Source organism: Lissotriton vulgaris, chromosome 12, assembly GCF_964263255.1.
Source record: "Lissotriton vulgaris chromosome 12, aLisVul1.2, whole genome shotgun sequence".
NCBI lineage: Eukaryota > Metazoa > Chordata > Amphibia > Caudata > Salamandridae > Lissotriton > Lissotriton vulgaris.
The window spans coordinates 487,120,579-487,147,231 of record NC_141700.1 but is presented as its reverse complement, the minus strand read 5'-3'; the positions used below and the strand labels follow the sequence as shown (position 1 = coordinate 487,147,231).

The following is a 26,653-nucleotide window of genomic DNA, read 5'->3' as shown; positions in this document are numbered from 1 at the left end:
AAAGGCAGTTTGTGGGGGTTAGGGTACAGGGCCCCTGAGGGTGGCACAATAAGTGCTGCAGCCCTCAGGGGTCTTCTCTGGTCACCATGCCCTGGGTACCTAGGGTACCATTTACTAGGGGCTGACAGGTGGTCAGAGATGCCAATTGGGTTTTAGTTTAAACACAGTTTTAGGGAAGAAACCCAGGCCCTGGGTACCTGGTTGGCAGGAACCCAGGACACACTCAGTCAAAGCACATCATCAGTTCAGAAAAAAGTGGGGGCATACCAATACAAGAAAGATGGCACTTTCTCACAGCCTATAATTAATCAGCTTGGACTGGCGACCCCTCTGCCTTATTAGCGCCAAGAAACCAACCGTTGAACGAGCGCTCTACAAAACCCTTCTAACATAACATAACAATAGTAAAATGAAAGACCATTTCAGAGTTCAGGCACTGCAAGAGTTTGAGGCTTTACTTAGCTGATTTACAGTTTGTAGAGCGTAAAAAGGAATGGAGACATTGGGTTCTGGGAACAGTGTAAAAGCTACAAAAAAACAAAGTGCATAATGGATTGCTGAATAATTATTTTGTCATTGGGACAGCAGGGCAAGGAAGGAAACCAGCTGCCCTGCTGGGGGAAGGCAGCCAGAATGTGAACATTCCACATCGTAGAATGTTAAATAAAATCTGTGCTCCTGGTTAGGAATCCGAACTAAATATGGCTCAACCCTCTAAGGTGAGATAATGTCCATGTGGTAGCATACAGTGTCCATCACCTGGGTCTTGTTCGACCTTTTTAGATTGATGTATATTGGAAAGAGGGAGCAGATCAAAGTCTTTGTATTGCTATTAATCTCACTAGTGGAATGAAAGAGAGATGGAACACTCAGAACTTGGAAAGATTTTCTGATGTTGGAAAGATTTTCCGCTGTAAACTAATCCAGCAATGTTATTTTCATGAACTCAATTAATACAATCAGATAGGAGAAGGCAGAAAAGTTAGTGAATGGGGAACTCCAGATTTCAACCCATAATAGGAGGGGTGCCAGTTTGATCACGTCTTCGATGTATGGGAGCCGAATCTCAGTGTGGGCAATAACGATGCCAATGCTTTTAAGGACTGCCAGCAATCTGGAGAGTAATTGGTTTGCGGCAGCTATTAAGTGGCCACAATTTGTGTACCCTCAACCTCCCGGCCCATTAGTACCCAGGGAGAGATAGTTTGCTTTATACAGGGAGATAAGATCTTCGATTGGTTTTTGTTTGAGTTTCCTGAATTAGATTTCAAAAGACAACATATGTGCTACTGTGCTTGTGTCAGAGCACTACGTATAACTGAAAGTCACTTATTTGTATTTTATGTTGACAGCTCAAAGGGTTACTGCTTTTGGTGCAGAGACCCTTGTGCTACTTGTAGATCAAAAGATATGATCCTAGTAATATAGCACATTGAGTTATGATACAGTCTCTAGGAGCCATATTCAAACTGCAAAGCTTAAGTTTATAACCTTGTTTTTTTTCTCAATCGTTTGTTATTCTAAGGTTGCTAAAAGGGTTCCTTTCGCTAGTAATAAAGACTTATTAATACAGACCACCCAAGCTATTCAGACCTTTAAACACCACACACATTTTAAACTATTACTTTATATGTCTCCAGGCCAGGGGCTTTTAACACATAACAATATATGTATGGATGACGCGATACCTATTCTTTGTATCTGTCATTGTCTTATGCAACATCCTGCATATTGACTAAAACAATTGTATGATTCAAAGCCTCTGTATAACATATGTGTGATGTAGAGCAGCATCAGGCTCCATCCAGCTCCCAGAAAGGCTGAGATTCTAACAAAAGGAGAGTTGTTGTTCATTTAAGTTAGGCATTTGCATTTGGCCCAGCCCAAAATGAAAATAAGAAACCTACCTCACCCACCACCACAGCACGCCATGGGGCAGATTTATTAAAGTATAACACAACACAGCATCCTTTACATAATGCATGTGTTGCCCTGCACACAACATAGTGCAAAGGTGTGTATGCTGTCTAGCATTGGTTTTGTACTATAAGTGTATCCTTCCAGTACAAAATACTGTTCTAAGACATTTTTAACATTCCTCTAAAGTACACCACTCAAACAAATGTTGAAATGGTAGGAGATAATATAACATTTCTCCTGAAGGAGGCGTAATTTCTTGATGCAAAGCCAGGTTAGAGAAACTTTGTGAAATGTAAAACAAAAGCAACTTTCCAGCAGAAAAAAATGTTTGCTCTGGAAAGTAAATATATTATCAAGATTTTGCACCGCTTTGCACGATTTTGCAGCGTATCAAATTCTTGAAAAATCTGTCCCATGGAGAAGGCACTTTTGATCGTGCGCATCCAAAAACTGACTACTTGATAGTGTGTAAAAGGGTGCTTTAATTAAACAGGTGCACAGTTAATAACAAAACCAGGGCACAAGTCCTAAAAAAAGAAGTGGGGGGACTCTCCAATTTAGGTGGTGTGACAGGAAGTGGCATCACAGCAGGAAGTGACATCACGACAGGAAGTGACATCACATGTGCAGCAGATCTATCATTAGCACATATTGCAAGATTTAACAATTGACGCTGCTCAGTACTTAAGCATGTGACTTAAGGTCCCTGTATGGGGGAATTAACAGCCCAAATTTGGATGCAGTTTGGCGTACAACTACATTAGTCAAGCCAATAAGTGCTGTAAGTGAGGCATACTAAAACATGACACTGAACAAAAGCAGTTGTGCGTTGAAAAAAAACAAATGCTAGAAACTACAATAGTGATTATCAAAACTATAAAATGTATTATGCTACCTAGAACACCACATTTAAATATAATGACAAGTTTAATACACTGTGGCCATGAGAAAAAAAATGCAAGGTGCACTCTGTACAGTTTCAACCTGATACTCTGTACATCTGTTATTGCAGATATTATGGGACATGCTATATTGCCACAGGATGTTTGACTATGGAAAATTTGTGAGACCGCTTATAGCACTGAAAACTATCAATTAAAAAACGCCCATGCCTCTGCATATCTTTTATTGTGCTGGGCTGTAGGATCTACCTATCTAGACTGAGTATCATCTGCATCAGAATTAAGAGGCCACTCATAACGAGGTCCTTAGCAGCTAACAAAACTGTATTCGTTCCTTGCAATAAAGGGGTGATTTATTTTCAAACTTGTACCAGTTTGATGGTGATAAAATTGCACATATTGAATATTGTAATCGTCTTGCAGACTGAGGCCAAGAATTTGACATGTAATGTCTTTTATGACCAGGCCAAATACGGTCATCAAAACTTCCATATAAATATTTTGAGAAATGTAAGGATTATGGGAGGCACTAACACAGCAGCAGCATTTAATAGCAAAAAAATTATCCTCATAAATATCTCGAGACGCGCTCTTGTGTAATGAAAGAACAGTCATCATACTTATAAATGAATTCAAGTGCGATAAATACAGAGGCAGTTTAGAAAAAAAAATAGAAAGCATTTTCAACAAGGCGTTCAAAAGTGCGACAAGGCATTCTATAAAAATGTACTCACTTTCCAAGGCTTGTTGGCACTTTGTGTCTCACTTATTTGTTGTGGACAACCTTTTAGTCATTTAGGCCCATCCCCGGACAAGCCTCTTACATATGTTTCAGGTACGCTTATAGAAATTTGCAAGAACTATTTTTCCTACAATCCGAGCTTCTACCTCAGCATCAAAATATAGCATATTTTGTTTTTAGTAATCAACATATAATTTTCTGAAAAGTGTGACAGGGGAGTTATTTTGGAGCAAAGTTTGTAGTTCGCATGTACCACTCTAGGTTAGCTCTTTGAGTCTGTCTTTTGTCTAATGACTAGAAGAAAATATGACGACTGGCCTTTTCCATTTTGTTCAAGTGAGAAACCTTTCATTAGGTCTAATTTTTTCTCTTTGGCATTTATAAATGAAAAGCCAGTAGGAAAACTCATTATCTACCTGAGACACCTTATGGTGGGGGCAGGTTCAAAGAGCGAGAGCTGCGATAGGCCGTATCGGACTGCTATCCCCACGCCCCTGTACCCAGTTGTTAAGTTAACTTGCCCGCCTATATTTAGCGCTAAGAGTCTGTAACCAGGCCGGTCCGCTGACAGGGTCACAAGAATGCAGCCCGGACTGGTGGACTGCTTTACCCCCGTCACCCTCTCTTTTTGGTCTCCAACAGGATGATTGGACATGGGAGACAACCCACACATCAGTCGAAGAAAAGGAGCCTGGTACCTTTAACTGGGTCTTCTACTGCGAAGAAGCCACACGCCCTCTGAACGTCATCAGGAGGCCATTGGTTAAAACCACGGAAGAACACAGCAAGGCGTGCGACGTCACCGACGCGAGGGAGAAGGAGTATGGAGAAGCAGCGGCGGTAGAGAAATCGAGTGAGAAGAGCCCCGGAGTTAGCGAGGAGTACCGGAGAGAAGGAGGATCGTATACGACTGATCCAGTGCCAGGAGGCCAATGTCCCCACTTATCCCCGAGCCAGTTCCTGGAGGAGCGTGGCTTCTACAGGTACGAGATAGACTCTCGGGCTGGGTTGGGAGGCCGGGACGCCAGTAAACTTAAAGTGGAGTTCTGCCTATTTTTGCACACAAGTGTCTCCCTCTCTTAATCCCCGCACTATTCCCTTCCTCACCAGCACCACCCGTAAACACCGTTATTTAACTATTTATGTGCACCATCTCAAGAGTATAAGCAGAGTAACCTCACTCCTGTCCCCGATAATTGCTATTACGGGGAGGACAACCATTTTGACTGCATCTTTTCTCTTCTGCTCTCCTTTGCCATCCTGCACCGGTGTGACTACCGAGGAGTGACCAGGAGAGAAGATCCGATTGCCTGAAGTCCTGTCAAGTCCCATTTCCACCACGGACCCGGCCAAGTTTGCAGCGGAAAGACTGACTAGCCGACACAAACGTGTGTTTACTAAAATAAAACCTTACTTACCTCGTCCTGGCCTACGCTCAGTTCCTTCCACCCCGCCACAGCGCCGTAGCGCCAAATATAGGCGGGCAAGTTAACCTAACAACTAGGTGCAGGGGCGTGGTGATTGGCTCTCCGGGGCAATCACTCTGAAATGTGTGGTTTGTTTGGTGCGCGCTGTGCACGCTTTATCACGTTTTGAATGAGTAGCGCTCTGCGCCCTTTATCACGTTTGGATGAGCAGCGTGTGGTGGGCGGCGTTTTGATAAGCAGGGGGGATGGCGTTCACCCTGGAAAATAAGTGGGGGACGCCATCCACCCGCGTGGTATCCTGACTCGTGCCCTGAACAAAACCTTGGCTAAAGCCTTAAATACTAAATCAATCTGTCCTCACTATACATCTTGTAACTATCCAAACCTACCTCCCCTAAACAACCCTTCTTCACAAAGCAAACCACCCAAAATCCAATCCAAACTCTCTCATTCAAACTCTCCGCTTTCCAACCTCGGGCAGATTTACAATAAGTGGCGCATCCCCGCATATCAGCAGGGATGCGCCAGTTATTGTGCGCTGCTGGTCCGCCCCTCCATGGATGCGCCGCATTTACAATGTGGAGCACCATGGGGCAAAATCGGCACAGATGCCTGGCGCATCTGTGCCGTAAAGGCGGTGCATTGCTGGAGTTGCACGCAAGCGCGACGCAACTCGAGCAATGCTCTGGGGGGCCCCATCTGTCTAATGCTGCGTCAATCCTTATGCCTGCTTCAAGCAGGTGCAGGGTTTTGAAGCAACATGGGCTCAAAAGTGAAATCTTGTAGATTTCACTCAGCCACATTTAGGAGGCATTCCTGCGCCGGAACGCCCCCCTGCGCAGGAACGCCTACTTCTGGCGCAGGGCTTTACAACGAGACGCATCTCCCAGTTGTAAATACCCGAACCATGGCGCATCTTTTGCGCCACCGTGACGCAACGGCAGCGTAAAAGAGGCGCAAGGGGCTTGTCAATCTGCCCCACCGTGCCTACCCCGTTGTTGTCATCATTCCTGCAAATCACCTCCCCCTCCACCCCACCCCACCCCTGCCCCCGAAACCTCAACTGGATCTGAACCTGACCAATGTTTTGATGCAATAGCTTTCAAACGTATCTACACCCACCAAGGCACCTGCTCATCAGCAGCGACAGCGCCGGCCCCAATGAAACTAAAAACAGCGGGGCAGATTTACAAGAAAGTGACGCATCTGTATAGATGCGTCACTTTGCCTGCGCCACCATGCAAAACCCATGCGTCACCATGGATGCGCCATATTTACCATACAGTGCACCATGGCGCAAGGATTGACAGATGTATCAGAAATTCTGACGCATCTGTTGACGGAAAAGTCACGCATTGCTGGAGTTGTCGCAAGCACGACGCAACTCCAGCAATGCGTGTTGCAGCCTATTCCCTAATACACTGCGTCACTCCTAACGCCTGCTTTCTCTGACGCAGTCGCGTCCTAAAAGTCACACAGTGAAATCTTGTAGATTTCACTGCATCACTTTTACAAGGCTTTCCTGCGTGGGAACGCTTACCCTGCATACATGATACCTGACGCAGGTATAATGTCACTCAGGGCTTTACAACGTGACTCATCTCACAAGATGGCGGCGCCCAGTGCCGATGCCTGCAACTAAAGCGACGGCTGTCGGAACGATCTGCCCCATACGGCGCTGGTGCCTGGGAGATCCGTCGGACCCCGCAGAGGCTGCCGCGAGAGGGGGACGAGTGCACAAGAGGTGAGGTGCCCCTCTGCCTGCGAGTAGCACCCTGAGATAGCGGCGGAACCTCAACATCGGGGTCAGTGGTAACCTCAATCATGTCCAGAGTCCCCAATCATGTGCAGAGCGCGATGCCTGTGAGGCCCGTTGGCTCCCACTGAGCTCCCACAGAGCCCATTGCATCACATGGACAAGCGGCGCCTACCTTTGATTCCCTGACCTTTTATGTGTTGAGAGTAATGTCCTGATCTCAAGGCGCCTGACCCCAAAATGGCGTTGCAGCGAAAAAGCACAGCCCCATTTGTTCCGATCCTGCCCTCTGCGCTCCAGTGCAGCAATCTTACCACTCTCTAAGCCCACCCTCATTTAGACTCTCTTATGCGGCCTGATAAAATGTTACCTGCAGCCTGCCTGAACAAAAACGACCAGCCCATGCCTCCGGACCTCAAGATGGCGTAATTTGGCACACTGTAATACAAACCATCATGCTCGGTCATGCTTGGGACTGTAACCCAGGCCCCACAGTGATCAACATTGGAGACCTATGCCAATGAGGCTCTGTGCCAATGCAAATCAGCGCCAATGCCCAGTTCCAGCATTGCTCAATGATCCTGGGCACTGATTTAAGCGAATAGCCTGTGAGTGGTGGCTACGACCGGGGCCTGAACGCTGTATCAAATAGCTGCAATCCATTGGGCTAATGGCAGAGTAAAGCGTGTGGCTGCTTTGCGTAGTCTCTGGCTCAAGCAACCCTGTATAACTGGGTTCATCTATCCAACCTTGACGCACTGCGCGAACAGTCAGGATGGCCGTGAAGGAAGCCACATGACCATCAGGAGGATGCTGGTGCCTCTCCTTCAGCTGTGCAGCAAGTAGTGCCAGCTGCACCGTTTAGGCCTTTTACAACTGCGCAGCAATTAGTGCCAGTTGCACCGTTTAGCCTTTTTCAGCTGCGCAGCAAGTAGTGCCAGCTGCTCCGTTAAGGCCTTTTTACAGCTGCGCAGCAAGTAAGTGCCAGCTGCTTCACTTAAGCCTTAACTGCTGTACATCAAGTAGTGCCAGCTGCTTCTCTTAGGACAATTTTATCAGTGTAGACAGTTTTGTTTGATTGCGTTATGACTCACGCTACGTTGCCAGCAGCCTGGACATTATGGACTATGCATTCAGGTCATCTGTGCCCCCCTGCTGAGGTGGCCTGGGAGTCTCCGAGGCATTTAGGACGCTAGGCCATACTTTGATGCAGGGCCCAACAAACACCCAACCCACTTCCCGGACGACACATTAGTTCTGACTTCTTCTTCTGATTCTACACCCAACATCTGGATTATGTGCCTCCTTCTTACCATCTTACCTATCATCTCCTCAGCCTTCCTAGTAATACCTGTCTCTTTTCCCCCCCACCCTCCTCCAGCCCATTTTCCCAACATGGCCACCACTCGAGTTAAGGCTGGAATTAACTGCTATAAAATCATTTATCCTCCCGGCCAGACTAAAGCCTCAGCAAAACGATTGAAACATAACACTATTGAACGTTTCCCTGATTCCCTTTTTCTTGATCAATTTTACAATGGTCATCTTGGGAGGCTCAATAACGACTTCATCCTCTTCACTCGCGACACCCCCCTCTTGGTCCACAAGCTTTTATCATTCCCTTAACGTCACCTCCTCCTCCTCCATCCTTCTTGGCAAACAACTAAAAATGTCCCCCTCTGCGCGTTTCGATGGCGACCTCACTATCTCACTCTATAACAACGGTACTATCATGATACAAGGCAAAGACTCCTGTCTCTCCCTCTTTGACCACCTCTTCCCCTCCCTACTCCCCTCCTCTGTGACTGGGTTTTCTCCTAACTCCTCACCTAGCTACACCCACTACTCACTCTCTCCTCCCCTGACTCCCCTACACACCATTAGGATGCACCCTCGAGAATCACAGGCAGGCCCCCTTCCCTCCACCCCCCCTCCTATTCCTCCCCCTTCACAGTTTGCCCCCTCATTCTTCACTTCAGCCTTACTTTTAACTAATACGCTCCTTGCCCAAGCTACACCTTCACGATTCCCCAATCTCCTCACCTCACCCATATTCCTACCTGTCACCCCCTTGTGAGTCGACCTCTTCTCCAACCCTCTACCCAGGCTAACCCTCCCTACGCTCAGCTTATTCCCCATCCCCCCCCCTCTCCTCTTCCCCCTCCTCCCCACGGTTTTTGCCCCAATTTCCCCTCTTACCCATTGCATCTCTCTCCTCCCACCCTCTCCTCCAGCTATGCTGTGCTACCCCCTTTACCCCCTTGGTATTCCTCTCCACTTCCGTCCCTCGGGCACAGCAGAACCACTCCCCTTCCTCAATTTACCTTTCTCCCAACCCCCCTCTCAAGGCCAGATGCCCGTTCCCCTACAGCCACCTCCTATCGATGACAGGACCCCTGTGACCACCTCCCCTCTTTTCCTCCCTAACCTCCCACATTCCCATAACTCCACTCAATCCTCCCCTCTCCTTCTACCACACCGCCCGGATCCGTACCGATCTTCTCCTAAATCTGTCCTTAATTCCTTTCCTTCCTGCAACTCCAACATAGAAAACTCCCCCTCCGCCTCTGATGCACCTACTCCTACTCTCAACCTCCACCTTTCCCCACTATTGAACCCCACTCCAACTCTCAACCTCCACCTTTCCCCACTTTTGAACTCTACACCCCTACTCCCCTCCTCCACCGCAACCCCTCCCTGCCCTCCCCCTCCAATGCCACCCCCTCCTGCCTCCCTACAACCACCCAACAACCTGTGCTTTACCCTATTCTCCCTGGAAAATAAGCTAGACTCCCTGATCACCTTGATTTCCCAGCTTGTAAGTGCCATCTCACTTTTAAGCTCCAAGTTTCCCTCCTTTCCATTCACCCCCATTCCTGTGGATAACCTGCACCATCCCACGAGTTGCACCTCGCCCCCTCACCCCACTATAACTAAGCCCAACCCCTCTTCGGCAAACTTGGTTATCTCACACAAGCCTTCGAATGCCACCCTTATTCAACCTGCACCTCCCGATTACCCTATTGTCTACTCTATTCCGACCATCTCCTCTGTCAGAACAAAGTTTCCACCTAAACCCTCCCGAGCACCCCTGTATAAGTAAAACATCCCAATCACCCTGCAGAGCCCAAGTACCCCCATCACCAAAACAGTCTTGACAGAGCTGCGCTGTCTGCTCCACAATTGCAGATCAGCAGTAAGACATAAACTTCAAATCTCCGATACCATCACCCTTCACAAGGTTGACATGCTCTTCCTCACAGAGACCTGGTTCAACGACACCTCACACGCTAGCTTTGATCTCCTACTACCCACAGGCTATTCTATACTCAAGAAAGACAGAACCGACGGTGTTGGGGGTGGTGTTGCAGTCATATTTAGAAACTCCCTTCAACTGAAGACTCTTCCTTTCAGCTCTTTCCACACTTTCAAAGGCCTTTCTCTTGAGCTCCAATTGCATCATCGCTCACCCCTCAGATTCCATGTCATTTACCGTCCACCGGGGAGCGACCCTTCGTTTTTGGAAGAACTCACTGACTTCATCAGCGACCAATACTCGGAAAGTGACAATCAGACTTTTGTGGGGGACTTCAATCTCCATTGGGGCTCACCGCAAGACTCCTCTGCGAGCTTGCTTGCCACCTTCCTCTCTGCAAACGATCTTATACAACACTGCACACAGTCAACACACTCCAAGGGCTCAATCCTGGACCTTGTTATCTCCAAAGCAGACAGGCTTTCTATCACTACCCCTATTCATGTTGACTGGTCTGACCACCTCCTCATCCCATTCTCTCTTCACCTTTCACACTTTATAACTCTTGGCCAACCTAAGAGGGCTACCTCTTGGTTCCGTGATGTTAAAAATATTGACATTGGTTCCTTCTGTGAATCATCCTTGTTATCACTTCCAAAGCTAGACCCGAACCTAGATGTTGACGTACTCACCTCCCAATGCCTCACAGTCCTTGCAGTCAAAACCAATAAGGTCGCTCCTCTCCAAAGCAAAAAGGTTAGGCCCACTCCTTCAGCACCTTGGTACAACAAATCCCTTTATGAAGAAAGGAAGCAGCTAAGATACCTGGAGAAACAATGGAGGCAAGCGCCCTCCACCGATAACTTAGCCATGCTTTGTTGTGCAAGATCCAAATACCATAAGAACATCTTCCTTGAGAAAGCGTCGCACTTCAGAACCCTCCTTGACTCTGCCAAAAATAGACCCAAAAAACTATTTGATCTCATCAAGATTCCTAACCACTCTCCACCAACCTCCAAGCTGGAGGACTCTACCAAGAAAGCAACGGACTTCGCTCTATTCTTTGATGAAAAAGTGAAATCCCTCGTGGCTCAGGTAGCTCACCCTACCCCTCCTGAGGAGCTCAAATCCTTAGCCGTTTGGCAGAACTTTGACCTCATCTCTGAAGATGCCCTCCTCAAATGCATCCTCGAAACAAAGCCCTCCAACCTTTCTCTTGACCCCATCCCTAGTGCCATTGCTATCTACTTCTATTCCCATTCACTGTCCTATTGGACCACTCTGGTCAACCTCTCCCTCTGCCAAGGCTCCCTTCCTGTCTCCTTCAAAACAGGGCAGGTCACCCCTCTGCTTAAAAAACCCTCTGCTGATACGAATGACCTCAATAACTACCGCCCCATCACTAACCTTCCCTTTCTTGCGAAGATCACAGAAAGATGTGTAGCGAAACAACTCTCTCGTTATATCAGGGACAATGATCTTCTTGGCAAATGTCAGTCTGGCTTCATCCAAAACTGCAGCACTGAAACAGCCCTATTGCAAGTGATTGATGACGCGCTGAGGATACTCGACTCGGGGGGGTCCTGTCTCCTTATTCTCCTTGACCTCTCTGCAGCCTTTGACACTGTCAACCACGACACTCTCCTCAACACTCTGCAACAGAGAATGGGCATGGAGGGTAATGTGCTTAAATGGTTTGCTTCCTTCCTCTCAGATAGATCCGAAATGATCAAAATAGCGAACAGCCTTTCATCTCCTCTGGCGGTAGGTCAAGGGGTTCCTCAAGGCTCTATACTTGCACCTACTTTGTTCAACCTCTACCTAGAACCCCTGGGAAATCTCCTAAGTAAATCTGGGATCAACTATCACCTCTACGCAGATGACACTCAAATCTACCTCAAAGTTGCCTCCACCCACGATCTCACTATCCTTAGCTCAACTCTCGACTCCATTCAAAACTGGATGTCAACTCATCAACTGATTCTGAATCCCTCCAAAACTGAATTCCTCCTCCTCTCCTCCTCACTTGCCCCCCCCCCCCCGGTTCAATCTTGGATGGATCAGACGAATCTACTCAACAATAAGCATATCATTGTTGAAAGCGCAAAATCCCTTGGTGTCTTACTCGACAAGAATCTCAATCTAATCCCTCACATCAATTCCATTGCAAAGTCTGCACGATACCAACTGCGACTTCTTTGGGAAATTCGTCGCTTTTTTCCTGAGCATGACCTTAAAACACTGGTGCAATCGCTGGTCCTCTCCAGACTGGACTACTGCAATTCTCTTCTTACTGGCCTCCCCAAATCCCACCTATCCCCCCTGAAATCGGTCCTACACTCAGCAGCCCGTTTCATCTATGGGGCTAAAAGAAGCGACCACATCACACCGCTGCTATCCTCCCTGCGTTGGCTTCCCATCAAGGTGAGAGCTATCTACAAGACTGCCTATATCACCCACATAGCCTTGCATTCCGCCTCTCCTCGCTACCTGTCGAATAAACTGAAACTCTCTGGAGGCTCTAGACCATCTCGGAATGCGGAAAATCTTCTGCTTGAACCCCCCACTTTCAAGAAGGAAAGATCAATGGCCCAATCCTTTTCAGGCAACGCAGTGAGAATCTGGAACTCACTCCCGCCTCAGCTCTGGAGTACCTCCTCCTCTCAGGCCTTCAAACGGGACCTTAAAGTTCTCCTCCTCCAAAGACACCTCCAAGTCTAACTCACACCCTTGCCTTCGTTTGAAGGAAGATCTCCCATTACTGGAAAGTCTTTTGGCCAGGATTATGGTCTTACTCCCCAGTGTTTTCTGGTAGTTTAAATGTCACTTTTGTTTTGTAACACACTGTTTGCTACCTCACACATTTTGTTTGTTTTAGACACTTGCACAAGTGCCTCCATTGCCTACGTAACGTTTGTTCTTGTGATGGAGTGTCTGCCTTTTATTGTAGTATTATACTTCGACTTGTATTTTGTACATTTTTGTAACCCGCACCTATTTCACTTTTTTCTCCTGTAATGCACCGATTGCTACCTCATGTATTTTGGTTGCTCACTAATGTCACTTTTGATCCATGTAACTTATTGTTTGCATTTGTATTTTGTTCCTGTATATCATTATTGGTCCTGTGAAGCGCTCTGACACCTTCGGGTAAAGTCCGCGCTATATAAAATTGCACAAATAAAATAAAATAAACGTTGTAAATGGGTAAATAAACCCCTGGGGGGTTTATTTCCAAGCCCCTTGCGCCACTGGTGCGTCACTTTTGATATAGGAAAAAGTGCCGTACGTGCAGCGCAAGGGGCTTGTAAATAAGCCCCAGGGTGGGTGGGAAGCATGGGCGTAGGAGACTCTAAATTTCTGGGGGGGACAGGGACAATCTTGTGGACTTTCCAGTGACCCTATACAAATCGCCCATTGTGAGAGACCGTACGTGCGTTAAATGTATACAATCGCATAGTTATGAATAGAAATATTAAGAAAGGCAGGAAAGTAGTGGACTTGGAAGATGTACTGGCTACTCAAATGTGGTACTAAGATCATCCTGCTCAGTTGCTAAATGGTGACAAGTACAAAGAAATGAAACTGAGGGACTTGAGACAAAAACTTCACTAGCAGTATCCTAAGCCGAGATACCATCAGGTGTAAAACTCCACATAGTTTTAAGAGCAATAGAGAATTGTGAAACACAGAACTAGGAGAGAGTGTGAGTGTGTGTGAGCTGCACGAAGGCTCAAACATGGTGCAGGTAACCTCTAGCCTATAGTCCACCGGTATTCTGCCATAGCCTGCCCTTGCACCCAAAATAGGTAAGGGAGTGAGTAAAAATGTAAAGTCACTTAGCTGAAAATCTAATTTGTACAGTGTTCAAAAGCATAATTTTTCCTGAAATCCCACTTGAGTGTTCCTAATTCAAGATGACCCACAGCTGTCACATACAAACACAAACAGAAAGCTCGGAGGGCATGTGGCACTTGGCACATGTTTTATCAAGAAGATGCCCTAGCTGGGCTGACACTTCTAAAGGTGGACAGGCACCGACTGGTGCAGTAAGGTCATAAGGGCTACACACATTTCAAATGCTGGTTCAAGAGTGTGAGTAAATCTCTTGCACTTTTTGTGAATCACAAACACAAGCGGCTTAAGTGGGAAAATCAATTTTTAATTTGGGAACACTGTCAGGCCATTAATGGTAAAAGATTTGATAATGGGCAGTGCTTTAAATGGGCCGGTACTCACCGGTACTGAGTACCGGCACTTCCGAATTTTCTGGCCGTCAGTACAGGCACTTTTCTTAGTTGAGGGAAGAGTACCGGTACCCTCATTGAGAGCACAGCAGGCTCAGGTTCAGTGACTCCTCCAGCTCAGGGCAGACGCCGCTTTGCTTACGAGGAGCTTGCAAGTCACGGAGCGCATGAAAGGCCGTTTGCAGAGTCGCTGCTGGAGATTCCAGCAGCGCTCAATTGAATGGCCCCACTGCAGAGGTCTGAGAGGGCTTGCCCTGTGTCATGCTGTGATCAACAGTACAGGGTCTAAACCGACCCTGCACTGTTGATCAGGTGCGCAACGGCTATCAGCTTAAAGTGTTCCTCCATCAGGCATGTGAAATGGGCTGGGGCTGGCAGTCATTAATCCTGTCCGATTTGGGGAAGTGCACGAGCAGCAGCGCCAAACAATCCTCTACCTTCCCAAAGATGTTTTTTTCACCTTTTAGTTCAGCACAAAGGCTGCTTTCCTTTGTGTGCCCCTCTGTTGAAGCAGGAAACGAAGATGTAAAGTGGATAAATTATGTTTATTCAAGTAGTAACATCATAAGGGCCCAAACGCAGGTGGAAATAGTAACGTGTGAAGAACAGCTCTCAAACAATCCAATCAGCAGAACATTCTATAACGTTATTTATATAAGATAAATGAACGTCCCAACAGATGCCATAATCAACACTAGTCTACCAATGAAATGAAGATGTGTTTTTTTCAACATAAACGCATTCCTTATGCGTTTTGATATGTGCTGTAACTGATATAGAGGTCATTATGTATCATCATATCTTACCCTTAGCCCCGCCGCTAGCCCCGCCCCTTTCCCACACCTCTAACTAATTTTAATGAGTACCTGCACTTATTTTTTCCCATTTAAAGCACTGATAATGGGGCAACTCAGTTTACAGTTGCCGCGCCTGCAAAAAGGGCCCTCATATTTTTCTCCGGGGTTCAGAGTGGTTCTGCCTGAATAAATGTAGCTTACCATTAATGTTATCAGCGTACTCTATAATATCATTAGATACACAGTGGTCAAGCCATGGGTCTTCCATTTCCCTTGTTGTGGAATGTCATTGCTGGCCAGCGCACTGGAGCTGAGTCTGCGTTACACAAGAGGAGGGTATGGGTTTTAGGCAGAGCCACTGGAATCCTAAAACTGGGGAGCACAACATTTCACTGTCATGTCACACCTGGTTGATCACATGTCAATGTCAGGTAAAATCAAAGTTCAGCAAATAGCAAACTAAAATTGGAGTCAAAGAACAGAAGAGAGGGAGAGGCGCAACGAGAAAGCAAGAAGGAGGGAGGGGGAAAAACGAGTACAACTGACCGACAGATGAATGCAGTGTAACAGCCCTTGGCTTTACTTACAAGTTAACTGAACCAAAAGTCAGTCACTTCAATGGGATAGGTACTCACGCAGGAGGGACCTCACATTTAGTGGGAGCGTGCTGCTGCAGCCCTTCCGTCTTCAAGCCGGCAACAGACACGGGGGCGAGGAGTCCGAGGTCAGCAAATCAATCAGTGCACTGTCACTGGCTAGGTTGTATGACGATCCATTGGCCTCAACGTCATCACGGGCGTTCGCATTGTGGCAATTACATCGTAAAGGCAGTTACACCAGCCATTTTCACATCGCACGTAGTTGTGACGCAAATGTGGCCATGTAATAGGATCGCGTGTCACATCGGCGACTATACTTAGCACGTCTTGACAACGTTTTTGCGTGCCCTTCTGCCTTATGTTCCCCTCGTTTTTTGTGGCCTTCTGCCCTCTGTTTGCCTCGTTTTTCGAGCCCTTCTGCCTTACGTTCCCCTCGTTTTTTGTGGCCTTCTGTTTGCCTCGTTTTTGCGTGTCCTTCTGCCTTATGTTGCCCTCGTTTTTTGTGGCCTTATGCCCTCTGTTTCCCTCGTTTTTCGTGCCCTTCTGCCGTACGTTGCCCTCGTTTTTTGTAGCCTTCTGCCCTCTGTTGCCCTTGTCATTCACCCATACACCCATCCATCCGGGCACCATACACCCATCCATCCATTTTGCATCTTCTTCCCTCTGTTTGCCTCGTTTTTCGTACCCTTCTGCCCTATGTTTCCCATGTTTTTTGTGGCCTTCTGCCCTCTGTTTGCCTCGTTTTTGCGTGCCCTTCTGCCTTATGTTGCCCTGGTTTTTTGTGACCTCCTGCCCTCTGTTGCCCTCTTTTTTCGTGCCCTTCTACCCTGTGTTTCCCTCGTTTTTTTGTGGCCTTCTGCCCTCTGTTTGCCTCGTTTTTCGTGCCCCTTTGCCCTCTGTTCCACTCGTTTTTCGTGCCCTTCTGCCCTATGTTTCCCTCATTTTTTTTGTGGCCTTCTGCCCTCTGTTTGCCTCGCTTTTGCGTGCCCTTCTGCCTTATGTTGCCCTCGTTTTTTGTGGCCTTCTGCCCTCTGTTGCCCTCGTCATTCACCCATACACCCATCCATCCCAGTAATCCGGGCACAATACACCCATCCATCCATTATGCATCCATCCATTAATCCACCCACCCACTCCACCCACCCAGCACCCATACATGCACCCATGCATCCATTCACCCATACACCCATTCATCCCAGCCATCAAGCCACCATCCACCCATCCACCCATCATGCATCCATCCATTAATCATTCATGCATCCATCCATACACCCATCCATCCAGTATGCATTTTTAAATGGCATGTGACTGTGATGTTTTTAATATCCCGTTTTGTCATCAACATCGCATACAAATCCCGTTTTGCCAAAACCCCTTGTAAAATCCGCAGCATTTTTATATGGCAAAACGGCAAAACCCTTTTTATAATCTCAGTCTTTTATAATAAAACCCCTTTTATAAACCACTGCATTTGCCAAATATAAAACCACTACTTAATCCGCTGCATAAACCCCCGCTTAATCCGCTGTATTTGCCAAAGATAACCACCGCTTTGCGCTGTAATGCCATTAACATCGCATGCATTGTAATTGCATGCGATGTTAATGACATCGCGCAGTCTTAGCATGCGTACTAAAAGCTTGCAATTTAAACGCCGATGCGATGTCAAAGTCGCGGTGTTTTGACACGATGCTCTGGGTGCTTCCCCACTGGCTCCAGGCAGCTGAGGTGAGAAATAAATAAATCCCGGAGCCTCAGGGGTGCTGCGCCACACAAAGAGTTGAACAGGGCATAGGCAGGGGGGCGAGTGGCCTCTGACGTCAACTTATGCTGGGACTATCGGATCATTGGCGGCTCACAGACAGGTAACTGGAGAGGCGCCAGGTCAAGTGCAGGGCCATTAGGTCACGCAGCTCAGCTCGCACTTTTTTTCGTGAGCTACAGGCCTACTAATTTCCCTCTCAGAAGGGAGACCCACCCTTGTCCCCTGCGTCCCCTGCGTCCCACCCACTCCAAAATCTGGGGGGGATATGTCCCCCGCATCCCCCACAGTTCCTACGCCCATGGTGGGAAGGAGGGAACCCCTCCCCCACTTCCAGCACAAATGATCCCGATGTCTTTACCTGACTTTGTGGTGATTCCGGGTTCCTGCAGGTGGCAAAGATCTGCTCGGGGGCGTTGGGCTTTGCCAGCAACTGCCGCACTATTTCCAGCCCAAGACCCCGGTTGCAGCCGGTTATAAGAATGGTGCGCGCTAGTGGAGACGACATCTTACAGCTGAAAGTTCACTTGACTGCACTGAAAGTTCTCTCGGCTGCAGCCGCTAGAAGTTAAAGCATTCGCCCCACTCACCCTTACACAATTAACCCCGCCCCTAACTTTCTGCGTCATCACGGCAGACCCTTCCGGTATCTGACCCTTACTCGCTCTCTCACCCAATAGCAGCCTCGACCTGTTTATACGCATTTGCCAGATTAAAAAAATGCAACTATAATGATCATTCTTCTAACACAAAACAACGAAGCACGCGATCTTTTTGCCCCGTCATGCTCCCTGGGGCCGGCTTCGGTTCCGCACAGCCTGGGTAGCGACTTTCAAAACTGACCTGAAAGTCCTCCTCCTCCAACACCCCACCTCTGCCCCCCTCCCCCCCGTTTTATGTAAGACACGGCACTCACCTCCTGGCACAGACACCCGCACTACCTCAACCTTTCACTGCTGTAAATGCTTCTTGTGCATCCTCTTTTTGTGTTCTTTTTTGTGATTTCTGTAATGATTTATCTTTTGTAATTTCATGACCTCGTACCTACTTTGGTAGTGTTTGTTACTTTTAAACCATCTGTAACATTCATGTAACGAAAGGAAATATTTATATTGCAAAGCGTTGTAGCACCTTTGCGTAATGTCCGCTCTATGGGGCAGATTTACAAGCCCCGTGACGCACCGGTGGCGCAGCCTGCTAAGGGATATTTATAAGCACAGGTAAAGTCACCCTGCGTGACTTAACCTGTGCTTGTAAATATCGCCCCTGTTCATGCAACACTTTGCTTGTTATGGGCAGGACATGGGTGTTGCTGTGGGTGTTCCCACTCAACACCCATGTCCACTGATGCATTTCCAGATTTACGAGAAATCTTAAACCTGGAAATGCGTCAGTTTGCTGCCCCACCATAGGGGTGGCGTAGCCAAGAGAAACGAGGAGAATTTTTTTCATTTCTCCTCGTTTTTAGGTCTCGCCTGTCGATGCGCATGCGCATCGAGCTTGCGAGTCTATGGTGGCTTATCCACTCTTTATCCCCAACTTGCAAGGAATAGTGGCGTTTCCTTGCAGTGCACGAGAAATTTAAGCTCAATGCGCATGCGCATTGAGCTTAAATGCGCGTGCACATGCCCCCAGCCGCCTGCCTTGCCTACTCTCTCACACAGCCTCCCCCAGCTCCACCCCCTCACTACTTGATTGCACGGCCGCTAGGCCGTGCCTCCTCTACTCTCCTCCTCCTACTCTCCTCCCCGTCTGTTCCCGCACTCCTCCCACACCCCCGCTCCGCCCCCTCCCCTGCCTGCCATGTCGCGTTCAAAACTTTTACTCCATGCATAATCACGTAATAGTGTAAGAATTACAGAAACAGCTGGCCTGTCACAAGCAGAAAATCTATTTGCGTTTCAGGACTTTGAGCACACGTTTTGCTGGGCGATTTGTTTGAATTTGCATTTTTGTATAGTCTCTTATTGCCGTCCTTCGGGGTACATTATCAGATCTTACTACCTGCTACAAAAGTAAAGAAGCAAACAAAACATGCACTGGAGAGGCTAGAAAAACAAGTACCGACTCAATGACCTCTCCACTTAATAACGTAACCCGAAATGCAATAAAGTGTTTTATATCTTCACCAGACTTGCTTAGAAAGGACCTCAAGCTCACGCACAAGCAGGCTTTCTAATTGGAAGGGAGACTCCCTCCATTTAGACCAATAAAGTGTTCTGTCTCAATTTGTGTTTACTTTCTCCATCAAACGGCAAATCTTCAGGGTATGGTGGCCATCCGAGAAGCTGCCATTCCTCTCGACCGGAAACGCTCTCTTCTGAAATGGCCGCCCCGTTACCCTACCCTGGGGAAGCGTTAGTCCTCTGTCTACTTCTTACGCATCTGCAAAAACTACGAGGCAAGGTACGTCAGAACGCTCTTCGACTCTTGCGTTACAGTGGGTGTTTTGTACAATTAGCGAGGATTAAGGGGTTAAAGGCTGTATTTAAGATCCTTCAGCGCGCCATATTTTAAACTATTGTTTGCATTGTTTTATTTAGCAATGGCAGCGGCTTCTGTTGCCCCGAGGGTGCCGCTCAGGACAACAACGATACTGGATATAAATGAAGCGAAATCTGCCTGCCTTCGATTTGGTTGCTACTCATCTCAAGCGCATTTTTTCTCAAGCTTCCTTTAGGAGTTCGGCATCAGTTTTGTCAGCCTTGAGCTCCTGACACATAGAACGGAACAGCCAATCCGCGTTCGTCCAAGGGCATGAAGTGTAGACCGAGCTGTCACGCTATAGACCCCACGCCTCAGGATGGAGATGTCAGTAATGTTTAGATCATACTTTCGCCTGTCAATTTGAGGCGGCGCTCTGGATCGTTTCATACGAAAAAATGAAGCAGGGTTTTCCGCCAAGGCTATTCAACTAACCCTTGTATGGTCCTGACTACACTTATAGAAACATATACATTGGTCTGGCCCAGTCCTACCAAACTGTGACTTTGCACATATATTAGGGTGTTATCAGGGTCAATAGTACTTACTATCGACAGTGGTTGTAATTTAAACAGTCTATAAGCAGTCCTCTGAAGTCATTAGATGTAGCTCACTCACCCTCACCCTCTCACCCTCACTCACCCTCACCCTCACTCACCCTCAACCCCTCACCCTCACTCACCCTCACCCTCACTCACCCTCAACCCCTCACCCTCACTCACCCTCAACCCCTCACCCTCAATCCCTCACCCTCACTCACCCTCACCCACACTCACCCACACTCACCCACACTCACCCACACTCACCCACACTCACCCACACTCACCCTCACTCACCCTCACTCACCTTCACCCACCCTCACTCACCTTCACCCACCCTCACTCACCTTCACCCACCCTCACTCACCCTCACCCTCACTCACCCTCTCACCCTCACTCACCCTCAACCCCTCACCCTCACTCACCCCCAACCCCTCACCCTCACTCACCCTCAACCCCTCACCCTCACTCACCCCCACTCACCCTCAACCCCTCACCCTCAACCCCTCACCCTCACTCACCCTCACTCACCCTCAACCCCTCACCCTCACTCACCCTCAACCCCTCACCCTCAATCCCTCACCCTCACCCTCACTCACCCTCACTCACCCACACTCACCCACACTCACCCACACTCACCCTCACTCACCCTCACTCACACTCACACTCACCCACCCTCACTCACCCTCACCCACCTTCACCCTCACTCACCCTCACCCTCACTCACCCTCACTCACCCTCACCCTCACTCACCCTCAACCCCTCACCCTCACCCACCCTCAACCCCTCACCCACCCTCAACCCCTCACCCTCACTCACCCTCAACCCCTCACTCACCCTCACTCTCACTCACCCTCACTCACCCTCAACCCCTCAGCCTCACCCTCACTCACCCTCAACCCCTCACCCTCACTCACCCTCACTCACCCTCAACGCCTCACCCTCAACACCTCACCCTCAACGCCTCACCCTCACTCACCCTCAACACCTCACCCTCACTCACCCTCACCCTCACTCACCCTCAACACCTCACCCTCACTCACCCTCAACCCCTCACCCTCACCCTCACTCACCCTCAACCCCTCACCCCCTCACCCTCACCCTCACTCACCCTCAACCCCTCACCCTCTCACCCCCTCACCCTCACTCACCCTCACTCACTCACTCACCCTCACTCACTCACCCTCACTCACTCACCCTCACTCACTCACCCTCACTCACTCACCCTCACTCACTCACCCTCACTCACCCTCACTCACTCACCCTCACTCACCCTCACTCACCCTCACTCACCCTCACCCTCACTCACCCTCACCCTCACTCACCCTCACTCAGCGCAACCACAGCATCTTCACTAAATATATTTAATAAACTTTAAGCTATTGGCAATATAAAATAAAATCCATTTTATTTACGTATTAATTATTAATTGTATTTTAAAGCCATTGATTTTTTTAATATCAATACATATAAGTCACATATAAGTCCCGTTAATACAAAACATGTTGCTTTACAAATGCTAGAGGTGTCACATTTACAAAAATTATAACTATTGGCTTTGTAAAGAAGAAAGCTATTAATTTAGCTATTTAGAAAAAACAACACATAAATAAAAAACAAAAAAATAAATAACACCTATAGCTCAAACTTTCCTACTGCGAGACCTATTGCATTTCCAATGCAATAGGTCTCGGAGAATTTGAGTTAGAGCTTTTAGAAATGTTTATGGCTTTTTTTTTAATTCTTTAGCATTGGCTACAGGAAACAAAAATGCTAAAGATTTACAAAAAAACCCATAAACAATTCTAAAAGCACTAACTCTAATGCTGCGAGAAATATTGCATTTCTAATGCTTGTTTCCTCTTTCAATGCATGCTGCATTCTACAGCACGCATTGAAAGAGGAAAATGCCTATTGGTATTGCTTTTGTGCAGGAAGGGGCCCCTTCCTTCACAAAAGCAATCTCCCCATGGTGCAAGAATGCCTGCGCCGGCGCATGGCAGCTGTTTCTGCGCCAGCGCAGGGGAGAGCAAAGGAATGCGACATATCGTTGTAGATATGTTGCATTCCCGTGCTCTGAAAGTGCCGCAGCGTAGCGCAGCCAAAAGGCTTGCGGTGCCGCGCTGTGGCACTTTCTTGTAGATCTGCCCCTCAAGTACATTTGCATAAATAATTAATAAATAAGAGAAGTACGAAAATAAAATGTACAATTATCCTAGAAAGGAAGCCCATAGACTGAAAAAAAGTTTGTATTTGTATTTATTAACTGTTCAATTAATTAAAATCATTACAGTAGAAACAATCAACATATAAAAGCTAAAACCATGATCTAAAGACATCTGTTCATCTAACATGAAAAAAATGTGCGCTCGCCCCTGTGCCATCATGATCGTCCCTCCCCGGGAGTTATAGTCTGTGCCGTGTGGCCATTCGCGCGTTCATGAAGTCCCCTTTGAGCCTTGGTGGGTAAACAGCAATATGGAATGATGGATGTCGCCTCCTTCATTCCTTTTGGCCCTCGCTGATGTTAACGTTGTCATCGAACTGGCGGGCTAGGTATGTTTAGGGCCACTGAGCTTGCTTCCACTAGATTTGTGGTACCCTTCGCCAGAGTTTTGTTGCTTTCATTAGCAGCTTTTATTGCAATCCTGATTTGATGGATGAATGTTGCCAGTCTTGCTAGTGTCATTGTGTCTGTGGTGGATAGGCACAAAGCTGACCCTTCACTGCAGGTCTCTATTCCATTCATAAAGCAGATTGGATGCAGGAGTCGCCATCGGTCGTTGTTAAGGTGCGGGCAGCTGCAAAGGAGATGCAGCCAGGATTCTTTTGTGTGGGGGCATAGTCTGCAGTTTGTAGATTCCCCCTTGCGATCCCATACGGGGTTGAAGTCAGCAATTCCTAGTGTAGTTAGCCTCATGTAGACTATTTTGTTTCGGACCAATGGAGTGAGAGCCTCACTTAGGTAAGGTTGTGCTTTGCCTCCTTTGTAGGAGTTATTCAGAGGATCTAGGTGGGCGCTTGAGCGGAGAGTTTTAATGTACAGATCAATGGAGGTTTTGCGCACTTGCTGGTTTATAGATCTTTTCCAAGCGTTCAGAGGGATGTCCATGAATATCGGTAGACAGAGATGGCAAACATCCTTTACAACAAAACTTTTACGACGCAAAGCTATTACAACGCAGGTTTTACTACGCATTCCTTTACAACGCATTATACTGGGGGGCGCTCTAGGATAGGGAATAAGTTTAATTTACTATCCAACACCTTCCCTAGTGTTTCAATCACCCCCTGATATTCAAGTTGATCTAAAATTTCTCTTACTTGTTTTTTAGCTTCTTGCTTAACAGGATACTGCCTTTGTGCAGTAGGTTGATTTTTTAACTGGAGCTTATGGTGAGGAGAATCCTCATCCCATCCTACATTATTTTTATATAATGCAGGGGCTTGGGCCACTGCCCATTTTCTTGCAAATGTGTATTTCTTATGAATTGGAATGTGATTTGAGAAGGCAGGCATAATAATTTCTTCACCATGTGGGCACTCCCTGACAAACTCTGGTGGCCAGTCTTTCTCTGCTAGAAGGATATCATAGCCTTTAGATAGATTCTCCCGAAAGAGACCTTTTATTTTCCTAGTTTTATCTCCCTCTATACGTAATGTTATTTCATATAGTTTATGGGGCACGCTAACTCGAGTGTCTGCAGTTTCCACTTGAATGTATTCATTTGTGTCCACTGTCTCCAGAAGATTCATCAGGATCTTGCGCGCTATGGTCACTTCTGCTGCGCTGTCTAGCATTGTCTGGGCCCACTCTCCGTTTTTCAGTTGTGTCCTCAGAATTCTCTGCATGTTTTATTTTAATACTGGCTACCTTCTTTCTGGGAAATTGTAATTTTTTACTTTGATGAGCAGGTTTCTTGTCTTTGGACTTGACGTGCTGTTCTTTATGTTCTGATCGTCCTCTTCTATCCGATTTCTTTGAGGAAGTCTGAAAAGATCGAGAGGGACATGTGTCAATATCTTGATATCTGTCAGTTTTTTTCAAATTGTCCCTATTTCTAAGGTTGTATCTTTTTTCAGAGGGCTCCCGTTGTGGAGACTTGCCCCCCCTTCCGGAGATCTTTCTCTTCGTTGGGGAGACCTTCCTCTGGTCTGAAACTGTTTTTCTCTGGGAGAGGTTTGTTTATTACCCTCCCACTTCTTCTTTTGAGAGTTGAGATTATTTTTAATGAAAGTTTTTTCAGGATTTTCAATAGGTTGTGGTTTTACTGGTTTACCACCCAAGCTATCTCTACTTAATTCTTCATAGGATTTTTCAATTATTCTAGCAAGTTCAAAAGGTTGTTCTGCTATATCTGTCTCTTTCAATTTTTGAAGGATCACCACAGATGCTGCTTCTCCTTTTATGTTGGCTGGTAATATGGCCGAGACCTGCTTAAAGTCTTTCAGTAATTTCATACCTAGAGTTAAAGCAGGTTCTGGACCGTATTCATTTTGAATCTGTCTTAGTACATCTGGTATAACCGCCATAGACGGAACACCGTGTGTTTTTGTGTAGATAGAAGCAAAGACTGTGCCCCAAGTATCACAGTCCTCCACATGTGGTGCGATCCCCATTGGGAGACAGATAGTCAGAATTCTGTGTTTTTCGTGAGGGGGAGTATCAGGAAATACTGCCTCTATTTGAGTGATTGTTTGAGCTAACCAGAATGGAATTTGTTCCCGTTTTGCGGGTATTTTACCTAGACATGATTGTATATTCTGTGGTGTCATTTTATTAGTGTTCACCTGTTGAGGGGTGTTTTGGGAATTTTAATTGCAGGTTGGACTGTTGAAGTCCGCATGACATATTGGACCAATTGTCTATGTATTTTAATTAGTTGTTTTAACTGAACTAAAAGTTCTCGGTCTGACATTTTTTCAATGTCTGGATGGGGTGTGTAGCTGGTTAGAACCGGCCATGTGGCTCCTGGTCTACCTAGTGGACCGAGCCTGGTAATGTGATTTTGATGTTTTAGGGCGCCATTAAACTAGAGCAGGAGCTCTTGGTATGTTAGTGGAATTTCAAGTTCCTCGAAAGGAGAGTATTCCTCTGGAGATTCCGCTATTTTGTCCTCACAAATGAACAATCCTTTGTTTCCTGTCTCCAAGCCAGATGATTCATATCGTCTAGTTTTGGACTACAGACACCTAAACTCCTGCTGTAAAACTTTTGCAGTACAAAACTCAAACAGTGCAGAACTAATGAATAACATCGTGCGCAAAAAATATAAAACGACATTAGATATTTCAAATGGTTTCTTCTGTCAAAACCTAGCACCTGAAAGCAGATATTTGACCTCTTTCTCCAGCATGGGGACCCAAAAACAATTTTGTCATCTCCCACAGGGATTCAAGAATAGCCCAGGATTATTTTCAGCCAGGGTAACAGAGTTACTACACATATATGATGATGAGGCATTATCTTATGTCGATGACATCTATCTTACAGACGATGACCTGGAGACTCACTTGAAAAGAGTGAACACCATCATACTTGGGTTCGCATCTGAAGGGTACAAATTCAACTTTAAAAAATCACGAATTGCCCATCTAACTGTCCTATTTTTAGGATATGAATTATCAAGTGAAGGCAAAAGCCTAGCAAACAACTTCTTAGAGAAGTGTGCAGTACTGCAAGCTCCAAAAACGCTAAAAACCTTACAATCAATTCTAGGTTTCCTGAATTTCGGAAGAACATACATTCTAAATTATGCAGAGAGGGTGAAAACTCTCTACGAACTAATAAAACCTTATTTTAAACCAATTAATTGGGCTCAGAAACACAAAGAAATTTTACGATCATTACAGACAGACATGTTAACTAAAACAAAACTGCAAACACGCGCAAACGAACGCAACCTTGTAATCCGGGTCATCCCAGGAAGATGCGGATTCACATACCTGACCTCTAATGAGGGAGAAACGGTACCAAAAGCTTACAAATCACACTTGTACACACAAGCTGAAATGAAATTCAGTTCTACTGAAAAAATTCTAACTGCGGTTCAAACTGCTGTAGCAAAAGAAAGAGCCCAAGCCCAAGGGAAGAGAATATCTGTTTTAACAGCAGTATCGGCCCTTGAGGCAGTAACAAGACCAGGCATACCAATGCTATAGCTCTAGATCCAAAATGGATACAATGGGAAAATTCTCCTGCTACAGAAGACATGAAACATG

At 46.7% G+C, this 26,653-nt stretch overlaps 1 protein-coding gene across 1 annotated transcript in view; it reads right to left on the bottom strand.

Annotated features, from left to right (window-relative positions):
* Positions 1-18,253, bottom strand: part of LOC147676816 (uncharacterized) — a 162,754-nt gene extending 144,501 nt beyond the window's left edge. The window contains exon 1 of the mRNA XM_086945232.1: positions 17,770-18,253. Coding sequence (XP_086801358.1) covers positions 17,770-17,916 — 147 coding nt within the window. The 5' untranslated portion in view covers positions 17,917-18,253. The remainder of the gene's footprint in view (positions 1-17,769) is intronic.
* Between the last annotated feature and the right edge of the window lie 8,400 nt (positions 18,254-26,653).